This window comes from Sarcophilus harrisii, chromosome 5 (assembly GCF_902635505.1).
Source record: "Sarcophilus harrisii chromosome 5, mSarHar1.11, whole genome shotgun sequence".
Taxonomy (NCBI): Eukaryota; Metazoa; Chordata; class Mammalia; order Dasyuromorphia; family Dasyuridae; genus Sarcophilus; species Sarcophilus harrisii.
Window position 1 is genome coordinate 83274021 of NC_045430.1, and position 18485 is coordinate 83292505.

Consider the following 18485-nt stretch of genomic DNA (forward strand, 5'->3'; position numbering starts at 1 on the left):
GGACAGACTGGAATGAAGCATGGAAACCGAGGGAAGAGGCAGGCACTCAAATCTGCCTCCACCGACCTGGGGACTGCAGATGTTGGTGAGTGTCTGTATGCTGGGAAAGGGCACCTTAGGCACACTTATCATCCTTGTAGGCCCAATGAGGGTGAATAGATTCCAGTAGCAAGGGAGGTGGGAGGGGATCATTTACAGTGGTGACAACCTTCTGTGCCCAGGGCCAAGGAAGAGACAAAGGAGAGATGGAATGTCTTGGTTTCCCTCTTTACCTAGCTGCCCCAGCTGCCAGGAAAGGTGGTGGTATTGGCCAAGGCTAATGTTAGCAAAAAAATCTTCTGAGGTGCAACCCCGTCCACACCTTTGGATTGTAAGGAGCCTGGAGATGGGGAAAAATCAGTGGGGAGTTTTGGAGAATGATTTCCCCCCTTCCTTTGAGGTAGAAAGATCTTTAAGGGATTAAGGCCTGGTTTCCCCACTTTGAGCAGTTTAGCAGATTCATGTAGGGAACTAAGTGGGTGATAGAAAGAAAAATATTTTGAAAACTTTTTCTCTGGATAATGCAAAGAGGATTCTGTCCAGCAGATTAAAGGTTGAAAACCTATCTGTTGATATCATCCTTTAAAAATAGTTAGTGTATGCTGGCATGTATAGACTGTTTTTCTCCACCCCAAAATAGCCCCAGATTGTTATGAATATATCAAAAAAGAAACATTCCTATACCTAAACTTCCTTTAAGACAGGGTCACTCAAGGAAAGGCATAGGTTTCCAAGCTAGTCCATATCTACATAATCTTGATGATCCTTTTGTCTCATATATATCTGGGAGGAAAAGGTTAATTTGTTTTTATTTATTTTATTTTTTGCTGCCCTAAATCAAAGGCTGGAGAGAGAGAGAGAGGATGAAGTGAGGGTGGGAGGGTAGTTAGGGAGGTTGGGTGGGAATAGAGATGGGGGGAGGTGGGATTTCTAGGAACAGTGTATATGGACTTGGTCAGTTGGATCCTTCTCTGCCAGGACACTGTCCAGTCCCCACCTCCCCCTGCCCCCTCCGCCCCTCACAGCCACATCCTCTCTCCCCCTTCCAGTCCTGGGGCGGGTGTTGGAGGTGACAGATCTCCCTGAGGGCATCACCCGCACAGAGGCCGACAAACTCTTCACGCAGCTCGCCATGTCCGGCGCCAAGATCCAGTGGCTCAAGGACGCTCAGGGGCTGCCAGGCGGCGGGGGCGGGGGCAGTGGGGGGGGTGGGGGGGACAACAACGGGACTGCCGAGAATGGCCGGCACACAGACCTCGCTGCCTTATACACCATCGTGGCTGTGTTCCCCAGCCCCCTGGCGGCCCAGAACGCCTCCCTCCGCCTCAACAACTCCGTGAGTCGCTTCAAACTTCGAGTGGCCAAAAAGAACTATGACCTGAGGATCCTGGAGCGGGCCAGCTCCCAATAGGCAGAGGAGGGGAAGAGGCCAGCACCACGGGTTGGGGCAGGGCGGTGTGGGCAAGGGAATGCAGAAAAAGCACAGATGGAGATGTTGCTCCAGACAGACATGGACACACACAGAGCTAGGGACCCCGAGACAGAAATGGAGACTGAGGACAGAGAGACAGAGAGACAGGTGCCCGTGCATGCACACGCGTGCACACACACACACACGCACATGCACATGCGCGCGCGCACACATAAACACACACACACACACACACTGGACTCAGTCTGGGGTTTTCTTTGCCACCTTTTCCCTCTCTTTTTCCAGGTGGCTTCTCTCCTCTCTGCCTCCCTCTCCCTCCTTTTTTGGACATCCCCTTTTCCCCATCCTGGCCCCCAATGCATTTCTTTCATTTTGGGGGGGTGGTATGGAGGGGTCTTACACTCCCCCATTCCTCCCTTTCTCCTGCCACCCCATCTCCTCTTCCTCTTTTTGGTCTTTATGAATATATTTATATGGACAGAATTAAGAAGAAAAAAATAAATTGATTTCCCCCCTCCTTTCACTTCCCCCCATCTTGTCTCCCTTATCCCATGAGTTAAAACCTGTGCCTACCCCTCCTCTATCCACCCCAGCCCCCCAGAACACTTGTATATTGTTTGTTTGAGGTTCGTGCCGCAGTAACAGACACAGTATTTAATTGCACATACAGATGTTTGCTGGGTATGTTCACTGTAAATTTTATTTAATCTGGGTTTTTTTGTTTGTTTTGGGGGGTTGTTTGGGGGGTTTTATTTTATTTTATTTTTTGTTTTGTTTTTAAATATAAAAGAAAATCATCTGTCACTGGACGTCAGTCCTGGTTTCTCTGTTACTGCCCTTGGGAGGGGGTTGCAGGGAAGGATTTGGGATAGAGTGGAGTGGGGCTGCCTTCCAATTGGTTGTGATCCTGCCATCCTCTTCAGTCTCCCCTCAATCTTCCACCTGTTCCTGTAGGTGGCTGAACCTTCTGCTTCAAGGCCCTGATGGGTCAGCTTGGAGTTTGGACATGAATGCAACTGAGTTACTGGCCCAGCCCCCGTCTTCCACTTTTCCCTTGAAGTCTTTTTTAATTCTGTGCTGGCAAGTAATAGGGGAGTAAGTGTTCCCTGAAATAAAAGCTGCATTTGTAGAACCTGTGTTATTTGGTTCCCTCAGTCAGCCAGGATAGTCTCATTACCCCCTACATACAGAAGAGAGAGAGAGAGAGAGAGAGAAAAAAAATCATGTCTAACAAAATAGCCCTATGCTATATGCCCTTTTTGGCCCTTATGCCCTGCCTTAAATCTCACTGTCCTCAGGTTGCCCTCAGTTCTAAGATGTCTAAAAACTCAGATGTCTAGAAGTAAATCCACCTTTAAGTCCAGACTGCATAGAACCTCATTCCCCAGAAACTTATGGTCACCCCACTGGACCCCATGTAGGAGGGAACAGGAATGGGGTGAGCTCATGCATATGTTGAGTCAGGAATTTCATTTGGGGCTGGGTATCTGTCATCATTTTAAGCTTCTCTGTTGGACTTTTCTTCTGACCCTTCCTCCAATCTAATCCAGCTGTTAGAGAGTCTTCAGATCTTGGAATTGGTGAGGCAATATGTTGTCATTAACAACGCGTTCTCTGCTGTGGTAGGTAGGAGTACCTCCCCACCAAGCTGTGCCCCCCGCTCCCAACTAATAGAAAAAGGATGACCAGGTACAGTGGAAAGAACCCTGAGCTTGAAGTCAGAGGGCCTGGGTTGGAACTCTGCTAGTTCAGTTACTTATCTGGGTGACTTTGGGCAAGTCACAAGGTCTTTGGGTTTCATCTATAAAAAGAGGGGGTTGAACTAGATGACTTTTCAGGTCTCTTCTCATTGTAGAAATCTGATATCCCATGATTCTGTGGAATTCCCTTCAGGTACACGTTGGCCATATTTGTTAAGTCCACCTTGTGGGACATCCGGCTGTGGGTGGATCAGAATGTTGAGAGTCATCAGAGAGGGGAATGGGAGGGTCATCTTCTTGACTTTCATGATGAAAGGAGCAGTAAGTAGTATACTGGTATACATTTTCCTAAGTAGCTGAAACCATATGTAGACATCTCCCCCTCTCCCTACCCTCTCTGCCTCTTTGGTTATTTGGGTTGTTGTTATTCTTAGTTCCCTTTCCACATATAGATCCAAGACCACTTTCAATGAGTCAGTCTCAGCCCCCTAACAGCTTAATTGGGGTGGAAGATTGAGAGGAATGTGCAGAGATGATTGAAGAAACGGGACCTATTAGATTGCGAGACAGGTGAACTGCCCCTTTCCCCTCACCAAGGAGGAGGAATGGACATGTCTCATTGAGAAGTCACACTGAAGTCCTTGAATTGTCTTTATTCCCTGTCCCAGTTCTGAGCCTAGAGTTCCATCTGCCTGAAGTGTTCATAAAAGGACAAAAAGCCCCTCTTGGAAAATTCAGAATGTAGATGCTCTATGAAGATTTGGGGAACAATGATGTGAATAGTTGGAGTTGAACCCAGTAGCCTATGGCTTCTAAGGCTGAGCCTGGAATAGATAGAAATGAGGTAGTATCTGTCTTTCGAAGTGGAGGAGGGGCAAGTTGTAGTCTGTCTTTTTAATCCTCTAAAAATCTCCTGGAAAGGGACTGGAAATAGAGGCTGAGTTACCTCCTGTAAGCTTAGTTACCACTATACTGAACATAGGTGAAGAGGTGGGGATAGGCCGCTGTTGTGACTGAAGAGATTTGGGGGGGGAGGGCAGGGTCCAACACTGCCCCAGGCCTTTTAGTTTCCAATTTCTCTGTGTCAGCTGTGTTGCTCAGCTGTCCACTCTCCTCTAGCCCTGTCACTTAAACTGTGACGCTAAAGGGAGAGGCCAGGTCTGCAAACACCAGCTGGGGAGACGTGAGCATCAAGGGTATTTTGGGGGTATAAAGCCCCCCAGGCAAGAGGACAGAGCCTTCCTTTTCCATCCCTATCCAACACCAACACAAGCTTCCTAACCTGGCATCCTCTTTCCTCCACTGGCTGTGGACTGACGTAGGGAGTCCCAAACGTAAGTTGCCTTTTCCTACTAGTTACCAGACCATGGCTGCTTGGGTTCCCCCACCCCTCAGCCAATTTACCTCTCCCATTTTCCTTACCTGGCTATTAAGAAGTTTGGGGTGTACTGATTACAGCTATTTCTTTCCCTGAAGAAGGAGTTGGATCAGGAAAGAGGTTGGGGAATTAATGTCCAAGGAATAGAGTAGTAGAGGAGGGAGGTCATATTACATTGAAAACTTAAAAATAGCTAACCCCCAAAGCAGGCTGGGACAGGGCCTGACATGGAGGTAGTGTTAAAACCCTCTCCCATCCCCAGAGAAGAACAATAGCCCAGAGTTGAGGGGACCTGGAATCCTCTACCTCTCTACTCTAAAGTGAGAATTTGGGGGAGGAGGGAAAGGAATTCAGGAAAAGTTACATGGGATCGTGCCTATAGCCTTGAAGAAAAGAAAAAGCCTCTAAGGAGTCTTCACCCCTCCCTAAAATGAGAAGTTTCTGTCTTAATGGAACTTCTATATGGGAATGGAGATAGCCTGCCTCTGTAATCTTCCAGTCTGAGCCCTTTATGGAATCTCCTTGTTTAGGCTCCTTTGTTTAGTTTCTCATTCTGGAAGAGGGGAATGGAGACCCTCTTTGTGTGTCTCTCACCTTAAGAGACCTGCAGTTCTCTTCCCAAAGCTCTATTTGTCCTATTCCAGAGGTGAGTCCCTAGGAATAAGAAAGGGGGGGGGGAGGGGAGGTAAGGAAGGATGAAGAATCTACATTGGGATCCTCACTCTTGTAGGATGACAGAAAAGGAAGTCTTGGATTCCCCTAAATCCTTCGCAGCGGAAACACCAAAGAGTGGGGTGAGTTTAAGCCTTTGACACAGGACTTTGATAGGTGGGAGGGCATACTACAGTCTTCTGAGGAAAAGTAACTGAATTGATGGCTATAGAGCCTAGGACTGTGGGGATCATCTCAGTTATACCTAAATTCATTTATGGTACATCTCTGTGCCCCATTCCTTCCGACATCCTATCCCTTAACCCAGAACATTTCCTGGGTGGGCTTTAACTTAAGCTTAACAAGGTGGAATTTGTCTGAACCTTCTCTCTGCTCCTCCCTAGCTACAGAGGCTGAAGCAATTATTCAGGAAGGAGACAGTAGAAAAAAAGGAGATGGAGCTCCCCCCTGAGCCCCAGGCCAATGGGGAGGCTGTAGGGGCTCAAGGGGGACCCATCTACTACATCTATGAGGAGGAAGAAGAGGAAGAGGAGGAAGAGGAGAAGGAGCCGCCCCCTGAACCCCCTAAGCCTGTCAATGACAAGCCCCACAAGTTCAAAGATCATTTCTTTAAGAAGCCCAAATTCTGTGATGTCTGTGCCAGAATGATTGTTCGTGAGTCTGGGAAATGGAGGAAAATGGGATGTGTAAAGTTTTGTGGGATTGTGGATTGAATGGACTGGGAGAAAGAGCTCAACATTGCACAAGTTTAAATGAAGGTGGGGTTTGTCATGGATGTAGTTAAAGAAGCCTGGATAGGTCGAGAAGGTCTAAGAAATGAATAAGAGTCGCTAGGGAATAGGATGATTCTGGCAGCAGAGGACTAGGGAAGGATTTTGTGGTCTCATGCAAATGTTTTTTCCCTCTACCAAGTTAACAACAAATTTGGGCTACGGTGCAAGAACTGCAAAACCAATATCCATGAGCACTGCCAGTCCTTTGTGGAGATGCAGAGATGCTTTGGCAAGATTGTGAGTTAGCTCTGGGAGCATGGGAGGGGGTGGAGGGTACTGTTGAGGACAACTGTACCCTGGATAAGTTACCCCTATTTGTTCCTTGGTGTCTGCTTCCCCAGTCCTACTCTTACAGGACAAGCCCTCCCTGATAAAGATGGAAAGTTCCCGGTGGCCCAGTTGGGGCTCTTAGATCAGAGCCCCATCTCCTTGTCTCATTCACCTTTATATCTTCCTCACAGCCTCCTGGTTTCCGCCGTGCCTATAGTTCTCCACTCTATAGCGACCAGCAATATGCCTGTGTCAAGGACCTACTCTGTAAGTTTCCTTCATTTCTCTACTCAAACTGTGGGGCAGGAGTTGTGATAGAGGGAAATATGCCAGAAGATTGATCATTCCTGTGGTCTGGAAGCCTCTTGGTCACTAGGACTGTATCACTCCTGACTTAGGAAACTGCAACTTAAGGCTTTGAGGTTTCTTGGTGCCCAAGTTCTGCATATTCTGGTTTTATTCTTATCCTGAAATATCTAGCTACTGCAGCTTGCAGACTCTTGAAAGAACCCATACTTATCTTGACTACAAGCCCTGTGCTTTGGGGCTCAAGTCTCCCTGAATTCTGAGTAGAAAGTAAGACTCCTGGGCATCTACTCAGTCCACCTGTCTTCCACAGAGGATGATCAGCTCTTCCTGTAGGCCCTTCCTTACTGCCAGTAACATTTCCTTTTCTTTCCCATCCCCCTTTTGCTCCTAGCCAACCGAAACGACCCCGTTTTTGAGACACTTCGAACTGGAGTGATCATGGCAAACAAAGAGCGGAAAAAGGGACAAGCAGACAAGAAGAATGTGAGCCTCTTCTGCCACCCCTCCCAACCCCCCAGACCTTGAGACCTCCAAAGGTTGTTCTTCAGAGAATCCTCATTCTCAGGAATGCCTAAGAATAATAGTAATATCAGCTGACATTTCTGTAGCACTTTCAGGTTTGCAAAACCCTTAAAAAAATCTCATTTAATCCCAACATTCCTGGAAGGTAGGTGATAGTGTTACCATCCCAATTTTATAGACAAAGAAATGAACATAGGCAAAATTAAGAGACTTGCTCAGAACCATGCAGCTAAGTAAATGTCAGAGGTCACATTTGAACTCAACTTTTCCTGACCGTTGGTACCAAGATACTCTAGATTCTCCACACTATCCCCTTAGAACCATCCAGCCTTGGGGAGAGAACAGTAGTTGGTCTCTGTGATGAGGTTACCATGTAGGATGCTTTTAGGAAGAGAGAAATTTATTGCTGCTAGACTGACTTTGTTTCACTTTCTGGTAAAGTGAACCAGACTAATAGCTCAGGGAGGTATTTGTTATGTCTTGACTTAAGCAAGGCATTGCTGAATATTCTTGGGAAGTGCTTTTGTGCCCTATCTTAGACCTTGAACTATAGGTTTATCTGGTGTATGGAAGACAGGAAGCAGGGAGGGAGAACTAATATATGTGCTGTCAGAATTACAGCATCTTTTAGGGCTGAAAAATCCCTAAAACCAACAAGAGGAAACTCAGTAGGAGTAAATGTACCATTGGTTACATCGTTTACATTCCCCTGACCCTATTCCTTTCCTGTTTTGCCTCATTCAAAGGTTCCATGGAAAAGGAGAGACTTTTTAATCAGACTATGTATCAGTCAAGTGGAAGCTAGGTGGTACAGTGAATTGGACTTGGGAAATCCTCAGATACTGGGATCTTGGGCAAACCACTTACCCTTTATCATTTGTAAAATGAGGATGATAACAGCAAATGCTAGCTACTATTATTATTAAAGACACTTGAAGTCCTTTCATAGGGAGCAGTTGTTTAGAAAGTATTAGGTCTAAGTTAAATGAAGTATAATCACCATCTTCAGATATTTGAGGGACTGTCATATGGAAGATATCCATGTTCTATTTGGTTCCAGAAAACTGAACTAGAATCATGAATAAATGAAAAGGATTTATGAAATGTTTGCCAAATGCCAGGCATTGTGCTAAAGTACATTATGAAATTGAGACAGTCCAGGCACTCAACTAGCTTATATTCCCAATTATATTATATATATAGATATAGATATACATAGATATGTTGTCAGGAAGACAACACATTTTGGGGGAGAGGGTGGCAAGGGAAGGCAGTTATGGGTCTCGAAGTCACAAAGATGGTTACTGGAACTACAAGGCAAGCCACTAACTCCCTTTCCAGAGGGTCTGGTGGTAATGATTTGATTATAGTTTTCTGAGAAAGAGGTGGAAGAGAGATTTTTTGCTTGGAGGGCAGAGCACAAATGATCAGGGTGAAGATGAAGATACACAACCACTTCAATGGCTAAGTGACCTGGTTCCTCCCAAGCATGGCCCTCGGTCCAGTTTGGAGAGTGGAGTGACAGCTCCACTGTCGTTGGATAGCAATTTCAGTTCATCTCACGTTTATTAATGAATGCCAAAGCTCAGTGTCTTCTGGGGATTCAGAAATGGAAAATGACACAGTCCCTGCCTTCCAAAAGCTAGAATTTTTATACCAGGGAGCAAACAAACAGGCAACAGATAGGCAGAGAAAGGCCTGCTCATGGGAGTGATAGGATCACATCTGTAAATTAGAATGTATATTATTCAGGGAAGGGAATTTTGCCTCATTAATGAAAACTCTTAAACATTAGAATCTGTCTGCATTATAGAATGGGCTGCCCTTACAAAGTAGGCTTGTGATTGGAAACATGAAAGGAGAGAGATTCACTGTTCTCTCAAGCAAGTAGAAGAAATTTTTTCATTGCATTGGATGACCTTTAAATTCCCTGCCAAACCTGGATTTTAGGTTAAAGAAAAAGGGAAAGCTATGACACCCCTCATCCACTCCTTAATTCTGAGGCTCTCTTCCTTTAGCCCCTAGCAGCTATGATGGAGGAGGAGCCAGAAGCCCCCAAAACTGAGGAAGGAAAACCCCAAGCTGGTGAGTAAAATCCTGTTTCCCATTAGGACAAGGTGCTAACTGTGGACTGTGGTGTAGGTAAGATCAGGGGTGGCCAAGGCAGAGCTGGAAGAGACACTTTGGTTGGCAAAAAAAGTTGAAAGGGAGGTGCTCTCGGATTCAAGATGTCTGTCCCCAACTGTAGGAAATCCAGAGGGAGACAAGAAGACCGACAAGAAGACTGCTGAAGACAAAGTAAGGATTTTCCTCCATCCCTCCTCAACTAGTCCTGCTCTACTTACCTCTCATTCTTCCTACCCCATTCATAACCATTAGTCAGTACCTATTAGTTCTGATGGTGACACTCCTTAAGTATTCCCATTTACATTCTGCACCAACTCCCTAAGATAACTCCAAAATTGGAGACTTTTGTGATAAGATGAAATGTTTGTGGCTTTGTTGGGGAAGATCCCTTTCCTAGTTTGGAGCCCTTATCACTTGGATTAAAATAGCTCTAGATTCAATAGAATTGAAATTCATTACATCTTTCTTTCTTATGCTCCCCAGAACAAGCAGCCTGGATTCCAGCAGTCTCATTACTTTGTGGCTCTCTATCGGTTCAAGGCTTTGGAAAAGGATGATCTGGACTTCCCGTGAGGGCAAAGGAGGGGAAAGAAAAAATAATATATATTTATATGCAAAGCGGAGGGGAAGCTCAGGGGTGGGATTCAGTCATCATCCCATCATCTCTTTTGAGGTTCCATATATTTAAGTAGAAGAAGACTACTTTATCTTATAGTCTTTTCTGGTTTTTATTCTAGACCTGGAGAGAAAATCACTGTCATTGATGACTCTAATGAGGAGTGGTGGCGGGTAAGAGAGGGAACACAGACTGGACTAGAGTTATAGAGGGTGGGTTGTTTTGACCTTCCATCTCTTACCGATTTCCAGAGGTTATGAACCAGTACCCCTCCCCCCTTCTCACTACTTCTTATTCTTTCCCTCAGGGCAAAATTGGGGAGAAGATCGGATTTTTTCCCCAAAACTTCATCATCCGAGTCAGGGCTGGTGAACGGGTACACCGGGTGACTAGATCGTTTGTGGGAAATCGTGAAATTGGGCAGATAACACTCAAGAAGGACCAGGTGACTCTCCTTAATCCAATTACTATCTCCTATCCCTTCTCCACCAATTGTCTGTTACCCCAGAACCCTTCCAGTTTGGGAACCCCTGGGAATCCTAAATCTTGAAGTAACCTGTCCCTGTCCCCAAATCCTAATCTCCTTCTCTGTCCCCTCCTCTTCCAGATTGTGGTGCAGAAAGGGGACGAAGCTGGTGGCTATGTCAAAGTCTACACTGGTCGAAAGGTGGGACTATTTCCCACTGACTTTCTGGAGGAAATTTAGGGGTTCAGGTGCCCTCAATTAATCCAGGATCATATTATTCAGTGCCTACTATGTGCCAGGCACTATGTGATTTACAAAGATAAAAACAAAAGGCCCTGCCCTCAAGAAGCTTTCCTTCTATCTAGGAGGAAACACTCTCAAACACCACTTGGGGCAGAATTGTAGGAAGGGGTAGCAGTTCAGCTCAGTTCAGGGGCAGCTCAGTTCCAGCTGGGGCTATCTTCTAAGAGGGCTGGTTCCCCCTTAAACTCACCTCCCTAGTGTGAGACTTACTGAACTGGGCATGCAGGGACGGACACCCTTTCCCCAACAAGAACTCTCCCTCTGAAGCTTCTTCCCTGAACTTGCACACTGGAGATTGATGCTGGGGAGAAGTAGGAAAGACCTCTTTTAGGTCTAGGTAGATGGGGAGGAGGGAATCACAGGAGACTTAAGTTGCAAGTAAAGCCCTTTAGTTCATTAAAGTTTTGTGGGGAAAGGGTTGGAAAATTTTCTTTCTTTAAATTTAGGGTCTTTTTTTTCTTTTTAAAATCTTTGTTACAAGGCAAGAATTGCCTGAAAGGAGGACAGTATTCTATTCAGAAATGAGATTGTTGTAAAAACAATATATCAATTAAAAATAATTACCAGAAAGTTGAACTGGGCAGCTTAAAAAAATAAATTTGAAAGTGGAAAAAAAACTACTGAATAGCTTCTATGCCCTAGCTCTTTCGTAGGTGACATAATAGGGAACAAAGAGAAATATAAGGCAGAATCTCTGCCCTCCCGGGCACTCCAGTCCAGCAGGAGATTAAAAAAGTCAAATAATGCCTGAGAATTGGTTACATGAGGAGTAAGATAACAGCTGGCGTTTCGTTTCTGTTTGTTGAGTGAATACATTAGGCTTAAAAAAAAAAAATTGGGGGAAGGATTACAATGGAATGGGGGCGTTGTAGCTAAGTGACCCCCTCCCCCAGGACCAGGGCGGCCAGCGGGGTCTGGAAACAGCGTCAGTGTTTCTCCAGCGAAGGGGGAAAGAGCCCCAGGCCGTACGATTTAGGAGTTTCACAGACAGACACACCAGTCGTGCTGGGGTCCGCCCCGCCCCGCCCCGCATCCCACCCGAGGATTGGGCCCAGGAGAGGCCGCCAGGGGGAGGTAGAAGATCTCCGTTAGAGATGGAGTGTGAGTGAGTGAGTGTGTGTGTGTGTGTGTGTGTGTTGGGGGCGTGCTGTTTCCATAGCAACTTGCGTCCTGAGGGAAACGGAGCTTGGCCGGGGGCAGATGAAGGGCGGAGGTCTCTCCTGTCCCCACCCCAAAAGCTTCCCGGACCCAGAGTGTATGTGAGAGAGAGCGAGCGCGCGCGCGCAAACAAGACTCCCCGTCCAGGTCCTCCCGTGGCTTGCCGTATGCAAATGTTATGATTTGCATATGCAAATATGCCAATATGCCAGACCGGGTCACAGGCGGCAGGTGGCAGGGACTAGGAAGGTAAGGGGAGGGAAAGAATAAAAGGGTAGGAATTTTAATTTGGGTCTAGGAATGGCTGGAGAGAGAATACGGAGGTAGGCTTCAGAGTATTGGGGGGGGAGGGTGTCCGTTTTAAGAAAAAAGGTGTGTGTCTGCCCTGAGACTCCTTTTCCATCCAGCCTCTGTTAGGCCTGAGGTTGGCACCGCTTGGCAAGGTTGGCAGCGGGAGCCTAGGCACCATCTGCTGCTGGTGGCAAGGAAGGGGGGGAAGGAGGAGGCTCAGCTGGGTTGGAGGGGGCGGGATCCGGGGATATATTTAAGGAGCTCCCCTCCTACCCACAAACCAAAGTAGAGAAAGACACTGGAGTCTGGAGGCCAGTCCCACTAGAGCTCTCGGCACCTAATTCCTCCGCATATACTGGAGGCTAAAGACCCAAGGGCAAACGTCTTGAGAAAGGCCGCGCCCCACTCCCTTCCCTTATCTTTTAAATCTTGAAAATGGGGCTTAGAGGGGGGCTCCAAGTAGTCTAGTCGCTGGAGACGAAGTTCTCCAGTCCAGCCCCCCTGCGCTCTTCCTCTCCCATTACTTCCGATGCCCACCCAGAGGATCCTCCAAGTCCGTTATTAGGATTCACTCAGGCATTGGGAGAAGGTGTGGAAAGTAAAAGTGACATCGGGTCGGCCAATGCTTCTCCCCCCCACCCCACCCCCTCCTCCACACAAACTCGTGTTCCTATCTCTGCGGAGAATAAATTGTGAGAGTCGGAGCAGACCCGAGGGAAGTCCTGGAGAATGGAGTGGGGGGAGAGATATCTCCCACCCCCTTACAACACTGAAGCGAAACCAATTTGCCGGCTCATTTGCTGCCATGCTGGGGGGTCGGGAAACCCGCGAGGGCTGCTGTTCTCCACTCCCTCCCACCCTGCTTACACACACACACCGAGGGGTGTGTGTGGGGGGGGAGGGTTTCACTCCCCTCTCGGAGCCGGCAGCTGTCCCTAATTAGAGCGGAGGTTTAATTGGATTTATCAGCAGTTAATAGGAAATTAAGCAAAGGGCCCGAGAGGCGGAGGGGGCGGGGGTGGGAGCAGGGAGAATACAGATTGGGAGGCGGGATGGGAGTGTACGAGTGGTTTTTTTTTGGGGGGGGGAGGGTTAAGGTCATTGAGGTCAACTGTAGAAACTAAGAGGAAAATAATATGTATTGGGATTCCCCTTACATGGTTGATTACACAGTGTATTGAATCCAAATCGCAACCAGGCTTCTGGTTGGGTGGCCACCCTTACTAAGTCGCAACCCCCAACCCAGGCTCAGAATGCAAAACCAGCCTCCTGGAGGAGCCACTAGAAGTGTTAGGAAGGGACAAGTGGAGCTAGTGTCCCAGACCTCCCAGAACACCCCCTCCCTGGTAGCTATGATAAATGATTCGATCTTCAGCAAAGGTTAGAAGTCTAGCCCAGAAATCGGACTGAATTGAAAACAGGTTGGCTTTAAGGCTGACTGTCCACTAGGCTCTCGATGGACTGAAGCGGGCTGGGTCTCATCCTCCCTCTTAAACTAAACAAAGAATATATCTTGCCCTGGTGGAAAGAGCCCTGGAATTAGGAATCGGGACATCCAGGTTCAAATCCCAGTCCTACTTACTCAACTGTCCAACTTTGGTTTCTTTAGCTACAAAATTAAGCGATCAAACTATCTGACCTCTAACATGTCTTCCAGCCATTCCATAATTCTAACTCTTGAGTTCCAACTAACTCTTCCCTCCCCCCAGCCCTCCCATCACAAGAAATAGAAAAGGTGAGACTTGGCAAAGTTAGAGTTGAACAGCAATGTTGGAGACCAGGAAGAGGGGTCGGAGTCCTACCCAGAGCCCTGATTCACCTCAACCCTGCGATGCTTCTGCCCTTTAGACCAGCTCATCTTTAACCCTTCTATGGGGCTGCTTCCCCAATTCTTGCCTCCTTCTCCAGCCCTATTCCAGTCTGGGCCTTTCCCTAAATCCCTCTAGTGGTTCCTTTCGTTTGCATAAACTCAATTTGCATTATGATGTACCACCCTTACAAGGCTTGCCAGGGATTGGGGGAATGTGTCGCTGGAGGGACCCAGGGGTTCCTGCAGAGGGTCCCCTATTTGCATTAACAACGGCAACTACTATTCTATGTTCTCTGAAGATAAGCCCTATTCCCATCCCAGGGAGGTCCCTCCATGAATTCACTTCCTCCCCCCACCCCTGTCCAGGGAGGGGGCACCCTGGTGGAAACTCGAGGGGCTGAAGCCTCTGAGCTTCCTCCAGTAAGGGGAAGCACCAAATGTGGCTTGGGCCTCCCAGGAGCCCCGAGCTAAGCTGGGGCTGCAGGAAGCTGTTGAGTCAACAGCCGGAGGCACCTCGTGTCACCACGACCTCATTACACCGCTAACGAGGCCACCATCCTCCGGGAGCCCCAACCTGCCCCCCTTTGCCTGGCGAGCTGGAGAGGGCCCAATTGAGGAACCGAGGGAAGGACTGACGGACACTGTGTACATAGGAGGAGTCTTCAAGTCTGGCTGTGGCCGTCCCTTTGTGTCTGTCCTTTTGTCTCTCTGTCTCGGTGTGAGCCTGTGTGAGAGCGAGTCGGGTGTGTTTGTATCTCGGTGACAGGGCGTGGGCGCGTGCCTGGGTGTGAGACGCGCTGTATGTGTCCGTGTGACAAAGTGACGGATTGTTTGTGTGTGTGTCGCCCCCTCCTATTTCCTCCTCTTCCCCATTTCTATTCCTCTCTCCTCTCCCGGCCTAGCTCCCGGCTCCGCTGCCTCCATCATCTCCATCCATTATTGAAGAAACAGCCGCGTCCGCTCCAATCACATCAACAAATCCCCATCACCGCCGACACCCCCTCCGCCCCCACCACCCTCACCAGGGCGCGGGAGGGGGAGTCAAGGAGTTAGGGGGGATCAAAGACGTGCCGTGGGGGGAAGGGGGAGCAGGGGCTGGGGGAATAGAGCTCACGACCTCATGCCCCGAGCCGAGGGGAGGAGGGCTGGGACCGCGGGCCGGGATGCCTGGGTCCCCCAGCGGGAGAGCGCTTTGCATAAACAGATGGTGCGGATGTCTTTGTCTCTCTCGCTCTCCGTCTCCGCTCCTGTCTGGCTGATGCAATAATGCACATCTCGGAGCCTCGGGACCCAGCTCCCTTAATAGCGGGAGAGGGGGGTCAGGGAGAGGGGGACGGCGGGGCGGGCGGTGGGGAGGGGGAGGAAGCAGCTCCCGAGCAGATGCTGATTTGTCTTCCTTCCTGGACGCCACCTCCTCCCTCCAGCTGCAACGGGGAAAGCTGAGACCATACGGGGGCGGGGAAGGGGAAGGGGGCATGAGACTTCAGAGATGTTCTTGAGAGTGCTACAACCCGGGGTCCTAATGTCAGAATGGGGGTGGGGTGGGATGAGAGGGACAGATGGGCAGAGACAGGAAAGGTAACGTCAAGTTGGCTGGAGGACTTGGAAGATGAAGCTTTGGGAGCAAAATGCCAGGGCCTCAGCGTCCTAGAGGGAGGAGTCCGGGGGTAGAGGTAGCTACGGCTCTACGAGGGGTGGGGCGGGAGCGAATGCCACGGTTTCTTCGCTCCCCTGCCGGCCTCGCGCTACACGCCCCCGGCCCAACCACCTCCTCCCCTACCAGCCAGTTTGGCAGAACTCTCCAGAGCTAGCGAGGCCAGCGTTAGCCATCGGGCCCCAAACGTCCAGGGAGCCCGAGCCCCCCCCCGGCTTTGGAGATCTGCCAGGGCCCCCCCTGAGTGCGTCCCCATATTACCTACCTAGGCCCCAAGATACACGCACCCCGCTCACCTCCTCCCACCAAATGAACTGGGGTGGCTAACTGGGGGTAACTGAGCTGCAGGGGGCTCCGGACTCTTGGAAGGGCCCCTTTTCTGTCGCTTGGGAACGCCCTGCAGGGCAGCTTCCACCTGGCCCAGCAGGGGGAGCTCCGAGGCTTTGCTCTGCACAGGATGCGGCGCAGCTCGGACTGAAGCCCGGCACCCTCAGCGCCTCCCTAGTGGGCCCGACTCATTTCAATACGCAGTGGGTTAGAGGGTCCCCAATCCGCGCTAATTAGGCAGACTGAGTGGCCCGAGCCCTTCCCTCCCCGACAGGTTTCCCCAGCTGATCCGCAACTAATGACTCCTCGGGACCAGAGCTCTGCCCCAGAGTTGGTTGGCAGCCTGCGCCCCCAGTTCGGGAACTAGGGGAGGGGGAGCTGTTAGCCCTGGGGCTAGAGAAAAAAAAGACCTAGGTCAGGAACTAGAATGAAAAGGGAAAGAAGCTGAAACACAGCAGAGACAGTCAGAACATTGAGGAAGGAAGGGACAGGAAGAGACAAAGAAAAATCGGGCAAGAGGTAGTTAGCCACCGAAGGAGGAATGGAGGGAGACGGAGACAAAGAAGATAGAGCGAGAGAGGGCAGAGACTCGGGAGAAACCGGGGGAAGTGAAAAAGTGGAGACAAAGACAAATTGTGGGGGGGGGGGCAGATAGCGCTAGAGAGACAAAGAAAATCAGAAGGGGGGCAGAGCTTCCTGCGAGGCAGGTAGATATAATAGAAACATGAAAAGATAAAGAATCAGAGGTGAAATGGTGGCAAAGATGCCCAAGACCTTCTTTAAGCTCTTCCCGAGATTGACGAGGCACCCAAGTGATCAGGAAGGAAGGAGGTGGGAGAGGCTAGGAGAATGGAGAGCAAAAGCTATTGCTGGGCAGAGAAACTTGGTTAAGGGCTTCCCAAACTCAATAACTAAGAAATAGGAAGCAGGGAGGTTTAGGTAGACTGGATCCTTCAGGCTTCATATAATCTGGTCCCTGAATTAAAATAAGCGGTGATCTCCTCCCTCAGATGCTTAACACAGTCCCTTTGCCTGACTTTTTTTTTCTTTTCCTAAGTCCTCTTTCCATAATAGGAAGGGGGTGGGAAGAAGAGGTTCATATTCTGGGGTCACCCTCTTTCCTTTCCCCACCTTGGCACCCTTTTTATTCCCCCAGCTGTGGGACATACTGGAGCCAGATGTGCAGTACAGATGTGGCAGAGGCAAGAATAGGATGTTTGGTTTTTTTTTTTCTTCTCAGACATGGGGGTTGGGAATAGGGATAAGGATAGGGAGGGAAATGAGAAAGTGGGAGTGAAGAAAAGCAGGGATTGGGGGGGGGGTGAACTGGGCAGTGGCATCTGATCTGAGAGACCCTTGGATAAAGTGTGAAGCTCAAAACCACCCCTTCTCCTGACTACATAAAGAGGCTAAGATCAGAGGAGAGACAGAAGCTGATAGTCGGTGTCTCCTCTCTCTCTCTCTCTCTCTCTCTCTCTCTCTCTCTCTCTCTCTCTCTCTCTCTCTCTCTCTCCCTCTCTCTCTCTCTCTCCTTTGTTCTCTGTGTCTCTGACATTTTATCTCATTATCCTCCAGGGAGGCTGAGAGAACCGGACCCTTCAGCCTAATTACTTAGTAGCCTAGCTGCTGTCATTGACAAGAAGGGGGGGAGGGGAGGAAGGAAGTTGTCAGTAGAGTTGCAGGTGGTGTGGCAGGGGGAGAAGCAGACGCTGCTGGCCTGATGAGGGTCTGGAGGGTAGGAGTCTCAAAGGGAAAGGGATTATTGGAGAATGCATTGTCAGCCACAGGGCGTGTGATCCCTGGCTCCAGAGCTGGGGGGAAGACACAGGGGCTGCTTTCCAGTGGGGGAACCCAGAAGTGTAGAAGTGTATCTCTGAATCAGGTAGGAAATTATCCCCTAACAATCAACCCACTCAGGGTGAGGTTTCTTACTTGTAGGAAGACAATTTCCACCTTTCCCTAGCTAGACCTAGCTTGCGGCGTCTGCATCCGAGTCTCGGGGCAGTGGGGGAGGGGCCATTTCCAGCAAACACATGATCCACCCAAAATGTAGAGACTGCCGTGAAGAGAGCCTCTCCCTCCCACTCAGAAACACCTTCTCCCACCACCGATCACCCACAGGTGGTCTGCAAGACAAAGCTATTGTTTTTAGGTATCTCTAATACTTTCTGGCTCTCCATCTCGGGTCTAGTCTGTTTTCCTCTAAACTTGTGCCTCCTCTCCAATCGCTAGTGTAAATTCCTCAGTCACTCTGCCCTCTCTTCCCCCTCCTGTTACCCTGCTTTCTTTTTCCTCTCCCTTTCCCTTCTCGGTTAGACTGACTCCCCTTCCTTTTTTCTCTCCCCCCCCACCCCTTTCCCTTCCCCCTCTCATTTTCACAAGAGGGAAGAGAGTAAATAGTATACTTTCCCTGATGGATCCATTAGTTCCTCTACTCCTCATTCTAATACCCCTGATGTTGAGGAAGGGGCTGTTTCTGATCATGAAATGCCTAAACTGAATCTAAAGCTATAAATTCAACTGGATTTACAGATCAATGAGCAAAAACTAGAATTTGAATGTGGGTTCCTCCTGAATCGGACTTCTTTCATCTGAAAGCATCCTGTCTTACCAGGTGGAGAGATTTTTTTTATACTTT

At 49.0% G+C, this 18485-nt stretch overlaps 2 protein-coding genes across 20 annotated transcripts in view; both read left to right on the plus strand.

Annotated features, from left to right (window-relative positions):
- Nucleotides 1-1574, plus strand: part of R3HDM2 (R3H domain containing 2) — a 156169-nt gene extending 154595 nt beyond the window's left edge. For all 12 annotated transcript variants that reach the window (XM_031941111.1, XM_031941112.1, XM_031941114.1 and 9 more), the window contains 2 exons: nucleotides 1-85; nucleotides 1089-1574. In XM_031941111.1, coding sequence (XP_031796971.1) covers nucleotides 1-85; nucleotides 1089-1450 — 447 coding nt within the window. In that variant the 3' untranslated portion in view covers nucleotides 1451-1574. The remainder of the gene's footprint in view (nucleotides 86-1088) is intronic.
- Nucleotides 14-18485, plus strand: part of STAC3 (SH3 and cysteine rich domain 3) — a 19727-nt gene continuing 1255 nt past the window's right edge. Inside the window, exons 1-12 of one of the 8 annotated variants that reach the window (XM_023505357.2) lie at nucleotides 14-85; nucleotides 5280-5343; nucleotides 5605-5875; nucleotides 6134-6231; nucleotides 6456-6531; nucleotides 6965-7056; nucleotides 9114-9180; nucleotides 9344-9393; nucleotides 9706-9791; nucleotides 9960-10011; nucleotides 10146-10283; nucleotides 10446-12014. In XM_023505357.2, coding sequence (XP_023361125.1) covers nucleotides 5281-5343; nucleotides 5605-5875; nucleotides 6134-6231; nucleotides 6456-6531; nucleotides 6965-7056; nucleotides 9114-9180; nucleotides 9344-9393; nucleotides 9706-9791; nucleotides 9960-10011; nucleotides 10146-10283; nucleotides 10446-10544 — 1092 coding nt within the window. In that variant the 5' untranslated portion in view covers nucleotides 14-85; nucleotide 5280 and the 3' untranslated portion in view covers nucleotides 10545-12014. Of the gene's footprint in view, nucleotides 86-1715; nucleotides 5344-5604; nucleotides 5876-6133; nucleotides 6232-6455; nucleotides 6532-6964; nucleotides 7057-9113; nucleotides 9181-9343; nucleotides 9394-9705; nucleotides 9792-9959; nucleotides 10012-10145; nucleotides 10284-10445; nucleotides 12254-18485 lie in introns of those variants that run through there. The other 7 variants (XM_023505356.2, XM_031941118.1, XM_031941119.1 and 4 more) reach the window with 7 other exon arrangements.